The sequence below is a fragment of the Typopeltis vanoorti genome, chromosome 21 (assembly GCF_054136105.1).
Source record: "Typopeltis vanoorti isolate ZY-2024b chromosome 21, IOZ_Tvanoo_1.0, whole genome shotgun sequence".
NCBI lineage: Eukaryota > Metazoa > Arthropoda > Arachnida > Uropygi > Thelyphonidae > Typopeltis > Typopeltis vanoorti.
Window position 1 is genome coordinate 33,056,840 of NC_143569.1, and position 16,824 is coordinate 33,073,663.

The following is a 16,824-nucleotide window of genomic DNA, read 5'->3' on the forward strand; positions in this document are numbered from 1 at the left end:
GATGTGCCATTGTTTGATGGGATAATAGAGGTTGAAGAAATAGAGTGCTGTGCTTAGAATATTGCAGAACCCTGACGTGAACAAAGTCATGATATTAGGTGGCATATTGGTCCATGTTTTACAAGGATGTGTTAGGGAATTATCAGCTCTTCTGACCAAACTGTTTAATTTAAACTGCGGTACTGAGAAGGGGAAAAACAGCTCAGCCCCACTGCATAAAGTAAGCTATAAGACAGAAGGAGCAAATTATAGGTCAATCAGCATCCCAGGAGTGGTAATTAAAGTACTGGATAAATTGGTAAAAGAGAGAGAGAGAATTCAGAACTAGATAGATAGGAATATACTTAAAGTGGCAGCATGGTTTTGTGAAGGGTAAGTCTTGCCTTAGTAATTTGCGAGGAGGAATAGCTAAACAAGCATTCAATAGCTAAACAAGCATTCAAGATGACACCAAGTGGAAAGTGATCTAGAGGAAGACAACATCCAAAAAAAGGCTTAACCATGATAAGTATCCTAAACTGGAATGGAAGAGCTAAAGACATAAAAGAGTGGAAGAAGACTGTGCTTGTAGCAAAGAATATTTAGGGTTCAGCGAGCCTAGAGAGAGATATAGGAAAAAAAAAAGAGATTCTGATGAGGTAAATAACATAAGAGATGCTCTTTTCCGATTATAAATTTTTTTATGATTGCTTTTTGAACTTTCATACTTTATTTTGTAATTACATCATTCTACTGTAAGCTCATATGAAAATCTTTTCCTGTTCATTAAAACTAATTACAACATGGATGATATCACATACTACAAGAAAGTGATGAAGATTTCTTTAGAGAGTGCTCAGATAAGTAGGTGGACTTATTCAAGATAAGCCATGCAGTGTGTTCTGACATGGATCAAACTATATTGAGTTTATATAAATTAAAGATGTCAAGAAATTATATTCTTGGTTTCATTCTTTATCCAAGCATAAGCAAACAAAGCTTGCATCGTCACCTTCCTCTTCTGGGACACTGCACTTTCATTTACAACTGGGCTACTTGTGTATATATATATGTATAGAGGCTAACTGCCTTAGTATTCCATAATGCAACACCCATATCCTTATGGACATGTATAATGCTATTCATTATGAGAAGTCTGGTCATCTGTTATGAGGTTTCATCAGTGGGTGACAGACCCAGACGTGTTACCTAGTTACTGTTAACTTTTGTGGCTGGATGGATGACAATCCTGTGGATTTTATCCCTTCGTTGCTAAAGGAGTTCGTTAAATGAATAAAAGATTATTGAGCACCTGGCTCACCCAATTTAGGGCGGTGTGGGAGCGCTTAGTTTTACCAAGACTGAAGTAGTGGAGAAGCCATATTTCCATATACAAGTAGCCAAAAGGTGTCACAACTTATTACTAAAATACTCTGGTAGAGATAGATGTTGAAAAGTTTTTCACTTGGTTATACTATATATTAAAGATGCCAAGAAATTATATTCTTGGTTTCATCCTTTATCCCATAATGCAATGCACATACATCAAAGTGTATGTGCATTGCATTATGGGATACTAAGGTAACTGATGTGAAGTCATTAGCCTCTATATACAAGTAGCCCAGTGGTGAAAACAGAACCCTGTGGTACTCCACTCGTCACCTTCCTCTTCTGGGACACTGCACTTTCATACACAACATGCTGGTTCCTATTAGTCAACAATCCCTGTAGCCAAGTTACCAAATGACCATCCCCATCCTGCTCAATTTCAAAAGCAGTTTATTATGTGGTACTAGATCAAATGCTTTGGCAAAAGCCAGTTAAATCATTGTGGACTGTTAGAGTGAACAATAAGGAGAGCATTAAGTTACTAACCTATGACCTCCCCTTAACAAACCCAAGCTGCTCTCAAAATGGAAATCTTTTGAGATTTCCATGCTCATCAATCCATATTTATATTCTGTTTCCAACCAGCCTCTAATACTTTCACCATTACACTCAATATACATACAGGCCTATAGTTTGATGCTATTGACTTGGATTTTCCTTCATGCAGTTGCACTATTTTTCCCCTCTTTTGGAAGTGTTCCTGTTGCCACTTTTCCACTGAACAACAAAGTCAATGACACTACCAGCTTATTCGTACATTCCTGTTATACATGGTGATATTCCATCCATTCCCACAGCCTTATTAATGTCAAGGTTACTTAATATTCTAAATACTTCCCATTGTTAAACTAAGTTTTCTGTTCTCCTTCCTAATGCTATTCAGCACCACTTTTCAACTCCCTATACGAAATACATTAACAAAATATTCATTGAACATTTCCACTATTTTCATTATTAAACTTATTGAACATATCTCCACTATCTTTAGTAGATTTGACCCATTCATATTCACCCTTTCTTCTACTACCAACATAACCGTAGAATTTTCTAGGGTTTAGGGTGAAGCTTTACTGCTTCTCCAATTTCTCTTTCCTTACTATACTCATCACCATCCTGGCCTGCAACTTATACTCTTCATGCTGCTAAGGGTTATCCTGTTCTTTATGTTCTCCATAATGTCCTCTCTCTCTCTCTCTCTCTCTCTCTCTCAGAAGCTACTGCAGTGTTGCTAGTGAACATAGCAGTATATTTGAGCTGTGATAAGAAAAGTGTTTTTAAATAGTGTGACTTTTTATCATATAATTCTGATTCATTTTTTAGGCTGGATACAAGTGCCCTTCAGTAGGGGTTTGTTGATGGAATTTTGTTTATTTATGTTTTGCTACATATTTGTTCCTATTGCTTCTACTTTGTGAAAATGACATCTGTAAAGAAGTGCATATTTGTGACATAGTAAGCTTTGGCACAAAGATTGAGTTCTGTTCTGGATTTTTCTCAGAGTGTGTGTGTGAAAATTGCTTCAGGTATGCACTGAAAAATGAAACATTTATGAACTGTTAGAGTGAACAAAAAGAAGGAAAGCATTAATGTATGTGAAAAGTGTATTGAAAGGTTCCAGCATTTGGAAATGGGAGCTAGAGTTGGGGTTGTAGTAGAAGAGTTTAAGCAAGAGTTGATGAAAACGAAAAACGAAATGAAGCATCCAGAGGATAAGATTAAACACCTAAAGAAGAGATTGGCTGATGTAAATGAGAAAGAGTTAAATGATAATCATATATTATTGTACGGAAGTCATTAGAGGTGTGATGATTGATAAAGTACACAAAGTACCACTGTTATTTAACTTATGCTTTCCTGCTGGAACAAGGAAACAAATAACTGATGCTTTGCAGAGAGGGAAAAACAGAGTTGATGATTAGCAAGATGGCTAAGTAGTATAAAGGATGTTCAGTTTGGGAATCTGTTAAGTGAATCTGAAAAAAAGTTGGAACGGTCTGAATTTAATGGATTGAATTTCAATGGGTTTGACTTTGGGCATTTACAGGCTACTGTTTGCTGAGAAGACACAGAATCAAGAAGTCAGTGTAGCTAAACAATCAAAGAACAAGTGACGCAGGACAGTACAGCCAAACAGGTTGTACGAAATGAGGAAGATGGATACAAGGTTGAAGATGTGGAATGGAATGCATATAGGAGATGAGACAGGTATGAATGGCAATCACAGTCAGGTGAGGTACAGAGGCTAGAGTAGAGAATGTTGATATTGGTGGAATGGCATCAAAGACACAGGGATTATTATGTTTATACATATGTAAGGAGTATTCAAAATAAGAGCTGAGTTTGTTGCAGTAATTAAGTAAGTTTGTCCAAAGATAATTGGCATAAGTGAAACTTAGTTATCTGAGGATGATGTGATGTCGGGAATAGAAATGGAAGGATATACAATTTTCCAGAAGGATAGGAAGAAGAAAAGAGGAGGGATCACCTTCTAGTGATCCTGATGGGAAACTTTAATTACAGGAATATAGTACTGAAGGGGGAGATAGGGTAGGATAGGGAAATATGGAGAGTGAGTGAGTTGAATTTCTGAGGGATAAATTTCTTAAGCAGCATGTCACTGAAGCAACTAGAGAGCTTAAGTGTTATGCGTTTGGTAAAAACTTCACAAGATGTACTTGTTAATGAGGCATTAACACTGCCACCAATAGTGAAAATGATCATGAGGAATTTGTTTCGGAAGTGATGAAACAAGAAAATGCTACTACAAATGGGATATATGTGGAATTATAATGTGGGTAATCATGAGAACTCTGTAGTCAATTAGCATCAATGTGTTGAGTAAATGAGTTGTGCAGAAAAGATGTTGAGCGTGAAAATTAATAAGGCAGTATCCGACACAAGTAATATATAACTCATGTCAAAGGATTAATGGAGTGAAACAGAACATAGAAAGGATTAAAAATCATATTAAATTCTTCCAATATGTCATCTCAGTCACTGAGACATCGTCAGGGAGTACAACATGAGACTTTTAACACACACATAAAGAAAACCAGTGGCGGCTTGTCGCTTGAAATCGTGGGGGTGCTGCAACTTTTGTTTGGATAAAATATCAAAATTATGGTAAAAATTAAAAATAAACATAAAAAAATATTGTTTATTATTGATAAAATTATACAGTTTGGTATAATTCAAAATTACTTAAAAATAAAATATATATTCTTGTTTTGGTTCATGAAAAATTGCTTATTATCGATAAAATTATACAGTTTAGTATAATTCAAAATTACTATAACAAATGTTATGTCTTTAATCGTAATGTCCAAATATTTAAAGAGACGGAGTAAACACGATAAGCACTATGAACACTCTACTACTGGCGCAAACTGCATATAAACAGTGGAACTGCGCAACGGACAGTGCTGCGTTACACACGTAGCAATATGACACTGTGGTAAACACAGTACCGCTAGCTTCCTTCGCACTCCTAAGTGCTACAAGATGGATTTTTAGTATTTTTGATTTTTATAAAATAAGAGAATTGTAGAGGATTGTTGATAAAATTAAATATTACAAGCAAATATAAATAAATTAATAAATATATTTATATAACAAAAAAAAAATTGGAGGTACTGCAGTTCTGCCCCTGAAGGAAACACAAAACTAAGTGAAACACATGGATGAAAGACCAGAGTCTTCACTAGGTCGGGCACTTTGTGAGCAGCCAAGGACGTAAACTGGGATCTCGATGTATCAGTGTTTACCATATTTTGGGAAGTTTAATGCAATCATATTTATTTAAATTAGTTGATTTCTGAGGGCAGCTGCAGATTCCAAAAATAGTCTTTCTCTTCTAAATTTACTGTGATAAAGCATGGTGGTCTTTTTCCAATTGATTCTATTTTTTTTTTACTAATTGTATATAAATAAAGCAAGGTCTGCAAGACGTGATTAACCATAGTCGTGACTGCAGATGTTTTTTTTCGTGTGTGTTCTTCTATGTAGATGCTGTGCTGATCTTCCTGTCTGTTAATAGCAGGCCAAGGAACAGGGAACTTTTATATACTCCAGTAGTAGTAGTAGAATGTTTACACATTCTACTACTACTGTAGTAGAATGTGTAAAGGTAGAAAGCTTCTGTTGAAAGCCAAGCAGAGATCACATTTTTAAAAGACTTTGGCTTTTTTTTTTCTGAAGTGCTTCGGACAACAAGGAATGATATCATTCTCTGGATGACAGCATTACTAAAATCATTCTGAAGAAAGCTAAGCATAGGGGAGAAGGATTGATTATTTTTTTGATACTATGGGAACTGTAATAACCATTAGATAAGAAGATGTGGCATATTGTTAAGTTCTGCTGTAAGAAAGGAGTCATTGGAACAAAGGGTATAGGCTCTATTGGTTAGTGTTTTAATGATACCATATTGTTGAGAAGGTGGGCGATGGGAAAGTTTGTGAATGTATCTGCCGGTGTGTGTAGCTTCCAGTATGCTGAAATGGAGAGGTTACAATTGGGTAGGCATGTCTATAAAGGCTAAATAGTATATAGGAAGACCACCCATATAGGCAGATACATTCACAACAATGTGGTATCATTAAAACACTAATCAATAAAGCCTATAATCTTTATTTCAACGAGTCCTCTCTTGCAGCAGAACTTAATCATATACACCACCATCTTATCTACAGTTCTTAGCCATCCTTCTTAGCTACAGTTCCCACAATATCGAAGAAAAAAAAAAAAAAAAAAAAAAAATCAATACTCCTCCCCAATACTCAAAATTCTCTTCAGAAAAAATAGCCAGTCTTAAAGAAATACAATCCCTGCATAGTTTTCAATCCAAACTGAAATTTTGTTACTTTTGTACTGATTGTTACTTTTGTACATTTCACTAAGATCAGTTCCCATCTCTCTCTCTCCCTCCCTGTGCCTTTAGTATAAAAAAAGTGCCCTGTTCCTGCAAGTTGGCCTACTGTGGACAAGAAGAAAGATCAGCCAACATCCACGTAGAAGAATACAAAAAAATACATCTGCAGTCATGACTATGGTCAATCGGGCCTTGCATACCATGCTTTAGATATGACTCACAGAATCAACTGGAAAAATTTCACCATGCTCAATCGCAGTATTAGAATTGAAAGACTATTTTTAGAATCTTAAGCTGTTCTCAGAAATCAGCCTAATTTAAATAAATATGGTTGCATTAAGCTTCCCAAAATATGGGAAACATTAATACTTTGAGATCGCAGTTTACATCCTAGGCCGTCAACAGGTGTCCCACATAATTAGAACTCTAGTCTTTCATCCATATGTTTTATTTAGTTTTGTGTTGCCTGTGTGTGTTACACGTCTAATATTGTACTCCCTGATGATGATGTATCACTGACTAAGACGAAATACTGGAAGAATTAAATACAGGTATCCCTCGCTTAATGCTGGATTTGATTAACGCGGTGAAATTAATTGTGACAGCCCCTTTATATACGCGGTAAGAGTTTTAATTAATACGCCTATAAATTTACCAAAATTCCACCAAATACGACATCATTGCTACAACCCATGGACATGAACATCATTGCAACTTTCAAATCTTATTTTCTTAAAAAGACATTCTCAAAGGCAGTAGAAACAACAGGAGAAATGCGATTAGGCTCCAAGAATTTTTGGAAAAATTTTAACATTAAACATGCAGTTGAAAACATTCATGGCTCATGGGAGCAAGTATATTCTAGCTGTATGAGAGCTGTTTGGAAAACCTTTTGCAGAATGAGCTGATGACTTAGGTGGTTTTCAAAATTCTGTGAACAACGTGGTTGAAGAAATTGATGAAGACATTGGTTTTGATGCAGAAGATGTTAAAGAATTATTAGATTCAAACTGAAAAGATTTCAGTGACAACAATCTTCTTGAAATTGAATAATGCACATATGAAGACAACAAACAAATGAAATGTGAAGGTGAAGTTCCAAAGGAGATAACAATTAAAGAACTGGATGGATATTTCACAGTTTAGAATCACTTAAGCAGCAAGTAATGGATATGGATCCAGATGTTAATTGAACAATGCTTGTTTGCTGAGTCTAGAGAGTCATTTTGCTTATTATCATAGAACTTATGCTGACAGGAAAAAACTAAAACTGTTCAAACGACTTTTGATAACTTTTTTTGATAAAAAAATTGCACTAACTAATGTAGGTACAAACATTTATTAAACATTTACTTTGCATTCATTTTTTATCTTTTATTAAAAACAAATTATTAATATAATAACCGATCATGGACAAATTGTAATTTTTAGCACTGATTATTATATTTGATTAACGTGATTTTGATATACGCGGTAACATCGAGGGATTAATTAATCGCACTAATCAAGGGATACCTGTATTTTAAATTCTTTCTCAGTGCTGTGTCACTTCATTAAGCCTCAAACATGAGTTTCTTCCAGAAATTAAGCCTTAACGCATAAGCACATACCGAGGGATAAGTGAATGTACACAGTAAGAGTGAAATGAATGAACAATGAAATCAAGTAAGCAGTGTTGGTAAAGAAAACATTCTGGAGGAGATACAAGACACCTGGTGGCAATTGGATCCATGAAGAGTATAAAGTGCAGGCTGGGAAGGTGACAAGCATGGTAAAGAAAGAAAAGGTACAGTATGAGTCAAGATTGGCTGGTCAGGACCAAGGTTAATTCAGCAGAATTCCTCCACTATATGGCAGACAGGAGGAAGAATAATTATGGCAGGTTGACATGGGTGAAGTCATGGCAGCAGAGTGACTATTGCAAAGGATATATAGTGGAATTATTGCATGAGCACTTTATCAGCATATATCATATGGTGCAAATGATGTAGTGCAATACGTAGAAGGAACACAAGGATTAGGAGAACTGGAAGCGAGAGAATCAGGTGTTGACTAGGTTAGATGTTAATAAAGCAGTGGAAATGGATGACATATCACAACATATTTTTTAAGGAATGTGCACAACAGTCAGTTATACCTTTGACCTGGTTATTTAATGAAAGTCTTGCATTGGGTACAGTTACTAAGGAGTGGAAAGAAAGTAAAATAGTACCACTCTACAAACATGGTTCTAGGACAGAAGTTTCCATATCAACCAGTATGTATAACTGCAATTAAAGTCAAGGTATTAGAGAGATTGGTTAGGAATAAAATACAAGGTGAGGTTGATGGATATGTGATTCTTTATGATGGTCAGCATGGATTTTAGCAATTTACTTGCATTTTATGATAAAATAATAAGTATGTTAGATAAGAGATAATCATATACAGTGATATTCTTGGTCTTGGAAATGGCATTCGAATAGATTACCACATGATTAGTTGGTGTACAAGCTGCAGAGGATGGAAATAAATAGAATATAGAATAAAAATAGAATTTTTAGATGGATTGGTGATTGGCTCTTGAACGATACCAGCAAATTGTGTATGATGGGGCACTGTCTCAAAAAAAAAAGAAAAAAAAAGTCACCACTGGCATGAGCAATGAATCTGTTCTTGGGTTCCCTACTGTTTAACTTGTTTGTAAATGATATATCATGTGGGCAGACTGGGGATCTTCAGTTGTTTTTGATGATGCAAACTTGGGGAGAATAATAGATAGCACTGATGATGTTATCCTTCAGGAAGATTTGAGTAGACTTTTTAATTGGACAAAGGAGTGGGATTGAAGTTTTAATATTAATTAGTGAAAGGGGTTGCATTTTTGAATGCAATAATAAAAGGCTGTATACTATATTGATGGCACTGTACTGCAGGAAGTGGATGAGATTCAAGTAATGGTTGACAGTAGACTGAACTTTAGAGGGCATATTATAAATGATGCAGACTTCATGTTGTAGTGCTGCTAGTATGCTAATGTGTATGTATAAGGTGGTTGCACCACTGTATTAACGACTGGTCAGATCACACTTGGACTACTGTGCTCAGATTTAGTTACCTAGTTTTCAATGATTATATAGAAACATTGGAGAGGATGCAGAAAAGAGTGACTAAGAGAACATCAGGAATCTGGAATGCTGCCTATGGAAAGAGAGAGGTAGATTTCAGAGTTTTGGGAATAGAAGGAAAAAAGGTGATATGATAGAAATGTTTAAGTTGGTGAGGAGATTTACAGTCCTTCTGGATTAATCCAGAAAGGATTATAAAACAAGTAGAAGGTGAGAGCAGAAGAACCAAAGGCCATTTCTGGAAGTTATATAAGAGTATGGTGAAGAGGGATGTGTGTGTGTGTGTGTAGTAGTAGTAGAGTTTTTACATGGTGAATTGTGAGTGAATGGAGAGCATTGACATAATATGTTGTTAATGCAGGGAGTATTAATGATTTTAAGATTCAGCATGGTAAATATGTCATCAGTTGACTGAACCACTCACAATAAGTCTGCTGACTCCTTGGCAGGTGTACTACTACTAATAATAATAATTTGATGATTCATTCATTTTACTCTTACTTTATTTATCCTCTGAACCTTAGAAATACAATTTGACATGGCCATAAGTAATTGATTCTGGACCAAGTTCCATGCACTGCTGATTACTTTCTCCTTCAACTGATTAAGCGACTACACATCACCAATCATCTCCAATTTTGATATCAAATTTAATATCACTTTCATTCATAATGTGATCCATATAGATAATGAATAACAGAGGGGGGGGGATAATGTACATACTTGTTTGTAACTGACACCATACAACTGTAGCATTTTATTTAAATAGCTTCTCTCTTGGCACCTTGACATATGCTTTTTACATATCTATAAAACTTAAATACAGATCTTTGTTATATTCCCATGACTTCTCAACTATTTGTCATAAAGTGAAAATCTGATGCTGACAGCCTCTATTTGGCCTTGAATCCAGCTTGTTCTTCAGCAGCAAGACAAAGACAATGAAAACAGTCAGAAGCATTGAAAATATCCACTGCATTGTGAATGGAGAACCTATGGAACAAGTAAAACATTTTAGCTACTTAGGCATGATTTTTAGTGAAGATGGTAAATTAAATATGGAAATAGACAAAAGAATCAACAAAGCTGGTATTAGGAAGTCAACTGAATAAATTTATATGGAATAAGAGAGAGAAATTATTCAAAACACTAAATTAGCTGTATACAAGACAGTGTTCAAACCAATTTTAACTTATGGATCAGAGAGCTGGGTTAGAAGTAAAACACTTGACCGAAAACTAGAGACTGCAGATATGAGAGCTCTGAGAAAGATTGGGGGGGGGGTAAATATGCAGCATCAATGGCAATGTCATATTAAAAATGAGGATATTAGGAAAGAACTTGACACTGTTAGCACCCAGGAATGTGTTAGCAGAGCTAATCTCAGGTGGTATGGTCACTTAAACAGAATAGGAGAGGAAAGATTAGCAAAATAATTGTTATCAGCCAGGTTGGCAGGAAAAAGACCCAGAGGAAGACCTAGATATAGGTGGATTGATATGGTAAAAAGTGTGTTAGAAGACAGAAATATAAGATCTGACAATGTTGGAGTCTTGACAGGTAACTGATTTGGAGGAAAATTGTAGATAGGAATTTAGTAATGATGAAAATTTCTCATGTAGTACTATCATATCCTGTACACCCCTTGAGGGTACATGCCAGGAATTTGACAATGATGACTTCACCAATCTGTTTCCTTAATTTATCATTGTCTCTTGCTCTGTAATTCCATGTCTCTTTTGCTGTGCAAACCTTGCACTTGCCTAGCTACTGCCCATGTTTATTCTACCTAGTTGGTCACATCATGGCAACATCCTCCTATGATCACTGTATGAGACAATATTAAGTCTAACACTCGTCTCATAACTTTGTTTGACTATATGCCTCATAAGATATTATTACCAAATAGCTTAGGGAAATAACAACATAGACTAGAATATACATTAAAATAAATTTTTAATATACTTCCAATATTTCGGAAACGTCACATTGCCATTTTCAACAGGAACTTGTGAGCAAGACACATGCACTCAGGCACAGCAAACAGTAAATGAGGACGAAGCAGGAAGCTATTCTTTCTCCTAAAGTTCTACTAGTGCCCCCTAGTGGGCAATGTTGGTATTCTTGGGCGATTGGGCTGAGGTCTTCTGATGTAGGTTTCCCAAATTTGAGGCAGTCTCATGCAGCCAAATTTGTTGAGGTTCGGATTGTTTCTTAGGGCTGAGGATGATTCCATGAAAAGCCTTTTGTACTACGGTGAATGATCATGACTTTCTTCCACCGTATTCTATGGCGGGTATCCAGAGCATGGTCTGCAAGACCAGTGTGGCTGTATTGGTGGAACCGGATGTAGTCTTTGTGTTCTGTAATTCTGATATTGGCTGTCCTGACTGTTTGGCCAAAGTAGGACAGCTTTGGACAGCCAATATCAGAAACAGATACCCCTTTTCGAGTCATCAGAATTCAAGAAGAACAGGCCTACCAGTCCGGAACTTGGGGAGGGGGGGGGGTTGAGTGCCGTAAGCGTCAGGGGGCAGAGCCCCCAAGTATAAATATAAAAGAAATGTATAGATGGATTCAGTTTTGAGAAAGTCACACACATACAAGTACTGTATTATATATTAATGTATATACAATAACATAGTTCAATATACAGTATTATAACCAGGTTTATATTCTTAGTCAGACATATAATAAAGCTCACTGATAAGGATCCTTTTCCATTAACAATATTTTCACATCTTTATAGTTAGGAAAGACCATATTGATATAAATATTACATTATTTTTGTATGCACACATAGTCATTCCTACCTCCCCTTTCCCCAACAACACTACTTAAAAAATGAAGTTCAATGCTTCTACTTACTAACTGGCTTCTTACTCTGAGGAGGTGGTGGTGGTAATGGGCGTGGAGTCAGATGTGGACTTTGCTTTGCTCCTTCACTAATGGAACTTGACCTGCTAGTTGGTGATTCATTACCTACAACACTTGATGGGCGTGATCTAACTCTGCGTTCAGGAGTCACCTGACCACCCTGTTTAAAAGTTGCAGCACAATTTTTAATATATAAGTACACTTTCAATAATTCTTATGATTATTTAAAATATTTTGGAAACATAATTTTAACATAATAATAACTAAGTTCTGATCTAAACTTCCATAAGTAGCTAAAGATATCATAAACATCTGGTTGTTCATATTTCTGTACTAAAAAATTTCAAAGAATGAAAATATCAGTAAACTAAACCTTGCTAAGACAGTTCTAAAGTACGGATGCTTTTTTTTTTTTTTAAAGCTGAGCCCATACACGAGAGGTTGGTCGATCAACCTATAGTACATTAGTACTGTATATGGGTAATAATGCGTATATTTACAATAATAATAATAATAAAATTAAGCTTCAAAATTGACCTAAACAAAAATGATGAGTCAAAAATGAAAAATAAAATAAGATTCATTTTTTTTTATATATAGCCAATTTCACTCAATAGCACTGCTAAAAAGAGACTATTGCATCTTTTTCTTCTAGTAGCACTACTTACTTGAATACTTTTGAATCTTTGCCATCCAAGTTGGTGAAGTGGATGGTATACCTGCTCTGACCAACAGGATGTGGGTTTGAATTCCAAAGCCACATGGATGGATGTTTTATGAGTGTCTTTAGGTGGGATTCACATAAAAAGTTTATAGATGAATTATGTTGGCCGTGGTAAGCTGGATTTAGATCCCATAGTGTCATAGATATTTGCAAAACTTTACAGCTTGGAAAATTTATTGGAATTGCTTCCTAATTCCCCCCCCCCACACACACACAAAAATCACTAGGTAATAGATGATTCTTACTGTACCATGACAATGTACCTTTCTTAATGGGGGACCAGAAGAAACATTAAAGAAAACTGTGCAAAATATTTCTAGTTTTATGCTGAATAAACAGATGTTCATGTGAGAAGTAATGTACATTTGTCTCTGGAACAAAAGATATTATAAGTTGTGGTTCCTGAGATGTGGTGAGCATATGCTAAATGTTCATATATATTTTCAATGGAACAAGTTGGAAAGAAAAAACACCACGATGCATCATGTTTAGACGGAGATGAATTTCATTGCCCAGTGTAAGACCATTCTCCCTGCTCATTGGAGGCCTGCAGTGGCTTGAAAAAGTTCCATGTTTGGTCTCTAGAGCAGAATTTCTGGACTATTTTTTTTTTTTGGTAATTTTTTACAAAGTATATATAAAAATCATAAAAATGGCAAAAAAAAAAAATTCCTTTCTCCCACTTACAGTACAAAATGTACTATAGGTTTGTCAGTGGGAACCACACATAAAATAAAAAAAATACATACAGTAATGCCTCAATTATCCAACCACAAGCAGGAGATCAATTTAACAGTTGCATAATTGACAGTACAATTATATGTTGCAGCCAGATGACAGTTGACACATTAACCCATTCAAGTGCCAGTTAAATAAAGATAAGTTCATTTGAAGGCTGAATACAGAGAGATGAGAATTGTAATGAGAAATATGAGACTAGCTGACTCACTATTAGTTGCAAGCCCTTATAAATATTCCTCTATTACAATGCGAAATGAATCCAGATCCGAACCAAGTGGCAATTTTACTACTGAATGGCTTCAAGTTATCTTACACCAGAAGAATATTAGAGAAAGAGGAAAAGATACCTTGAACAATCAATTTATACAACATCTGAAGAGTTTCTCTACTGGCTTCATATTTGCCTTCTATCAAAGATCAACTGAATCTATCTTAACAGGTATTTACCAATCTCCAGCTCATCTAATTTCTTATACTTTAAGTAGACTTGCAAATCTAGAGCAATGCAAATACATAAAAGTATAAAAATCAAGACTACATTAACTATCTTGAACTAGAAAAATTACAATCACTTCTATACCATATGAATAAGATTTACATAAGATGTACCATATAAAAGTAGGATTTTTTGTTTGAAAGTCGTGGAACCTGTGACACAGTAGGAAAGAGAGAGGGATCATCAGTTAACTAAACTACCCTATTCTAGACAGCATCAAGAATTTTTAAAAGGGTTTTAGGAGGGCACCATCCCAAATGTAAAAACAGTATTCCAAAATTGGAGAAATTTGGGATTTTTAAAGTTACTAGCTAGACAAATGAAAAGTAAAATCTTGAGTGCAAAAGGATGCCAAGTTTTCCTTTTTTTCTTTTTTTTATTTAAACCAAAGATATTAAAGAAATTATGTGTTATCAATTGATGAAGAGAAATCTGGTCTTCACTGTTGAATAAAATCAAAGGTAAGCAAGAGAACTAAGGTATTTTTTGTGGAAAAAAAAAGACAAAATTATATTTTGGAAGTACTGAAGGTGACTGGGTTGTTATCAAACCATTGAAGAATGGTGTGATCACTGTTTAGGACTCTGATTCTAGATAATCTTGAAGCTTGAATTTGTCATGCAAGTAATGCTTGAGCAAAAGAAGAACTACAAATTTTCTGGATGTCAAGGAGACAAAAGATATAACGTGTTTATGCCAAGAATGGCTTGGTATCAGATAGAGTTATTTCAAAATCTCACCTTGTCTAGAAATCTGTGATTGTCAAAAGTAAGAGAGAAGATTTAAGGAATTATGGCAGAACTTTTCACTAGTGTTGAAATTGACATCTGACCCACTGAAAAATGGTTTGGAGATCAGAATTAGGGAAGCAGAGGTTAATGCTCTGTAGACTGTGGTGATTTGTGTAGTACAAGGTTTGTCAAGTGAAAAGGAAGAGTGTAATGCACTGTCATTAGTAAATCTGCATTTGATTGGTCAACTGGAGCAAGTTATAATAAAGAAGGAAATGGATGGGTGGGAGAAAAAAGCCCTGCTAAATCCCAACATTACTTGCAGAGATAGAAAATAAGGAATCACCCACTATTATGCAACTGGGCTGCCAGCTTTCTGGCAGCCCAGTTGCATGAGACAGACCAAATACAAGAGCTTACTCAACAGACCCTTGAGCCATACCCAATCAGAAGCCATGAAGATATAAAGAATCCCCTTTTGAGATTCATATTATAAGTGACATAAATAAAAAAATATTTATATTGGCAATCATTTATTAGTTGAGAAAATTCAAGGTAGCACAAGAGTTTTGTTGGTTTTCTGACCATTACTTCGGAGAAGATTGAGATAAGAGAAACTATGCAGTAGTTAGATGGTAAGGGCTTGTAACTCTTCTTGGAATTACATACATAAGCTAATTTCTAGGCTGTGGTTAAAAATACTAGTGGAATAAGAAAACATAAAAAAAGGCAACACAGACCAAAATTCAACATTCAGAGTGCAAACCTTCTAAACATCAGGACCAGGAGAGTTTTCAGTATCTAATTTGGACAAGATTCTTTCAATCTCATTATGGCAAAAAGTCAGATAGAGCACTGTTAATCTTTCAGGTTGAATCAATGTAGAAGTCATACAGAAAATATGACTTGTACATTGATTCAACCTTGGTATCTTCCTGAAGCTCTCTCCTACTGGTGAGACCTCAATAAAGGTCAAAACTGGTCTAGGTAATGACCATTCCCATAATGCACAGCAATATACATTTTCAAATGAAGCATGCTTTGTATTATGGGATGCTAAGGCAACTGATGAGAAGTCAACAGTCTCTACATACAAGCAGAATGGGTGAAGTTAATTCACATGCCACACCTGGGTGAAGATTAAAAAAAATATATATAATTTTTTGTCAAGTATGATATAAGGCTATGTGGCTAGTGTATGCCTGTTTTACAGGATGCAAAAACCCAAGTTTCAACCACCTCCATATGAGACTTCAGCTAATGCACCTTCAGTTGAAAAGCTCTTAAGCTAAATTAAACTTGTGAAGAAATTATATTCTTGTTTAATTCCTTATCTAGGTGTAAGCAACTAGCACTTATTAAGATTCTTTACATCCTGGAGAGCATCTGAATTCAGATCTTTCCAAACAAAGAAAACATTATTATCTTTACCACCAGAAACTTCTAAGGTCTCATCAAGGGAGGCCACATATCACCCACACCAGCTGTCATACCTTTTCTCCATTTGTGCACAATATTGTTGTTGATGAGGTCATATCAAGGCTTTGTAAAGGGGCAAAATGACATTCTTACATATCAAGATTCATTCCAGCATTACAATTATTCTTGGAATAAAATTTGCAATCATTGGTATATGGCCTCGGAACTCAACTTACTGTCCACTGTTTGGACTTCAAAAAAAAGCACACTCCAATATTAGTTTCTGATCAGTTTTTTATATCATAATTCCACCAAATATGATACACCAGTGGATACATTATACTCAAGTGTGTAACTTTACATTTACTAACACTGAACTGACAGTCATTTTCACATGTGAGCACTAACAGTTTATAATCTAATCCCATGTTCTCCAATTTATTTAATAGCTTTTCATGCTATATCCTGTAAAAAAAAAAGCATTAGAAAAC

The 16,824-nt window shown here is 35.3% G+C and overlaps 1 protein-coding gene across 3 annotated transcripts in view; it reads right to left on the reverse strand.

Annotated features, from left to right (window-relative positions):
- Positions 1-16,824, reverse strand: part of Asap (ArfGAP domain of ASAP) — a 718,739-nt gene that overhangs the window by 174,890 nt on the left and 527,025 nt on the right. For 2 of the 3 annotated variants that reach the window (XM_090411445.1, XM_090411443.1), the window contains exon 22: positions 12,214-12,382. In XM_090411445.1, the coding sequence (XP_090267571.1) occupies positions 12,214-12,382 (169 nt within the window). The remainder of the gene's footprint in view (positions 1-12,213; positions 12,383-16,824) is intronic. The other variant, XM_090411444.1, reaches the window with a different exon arrangement.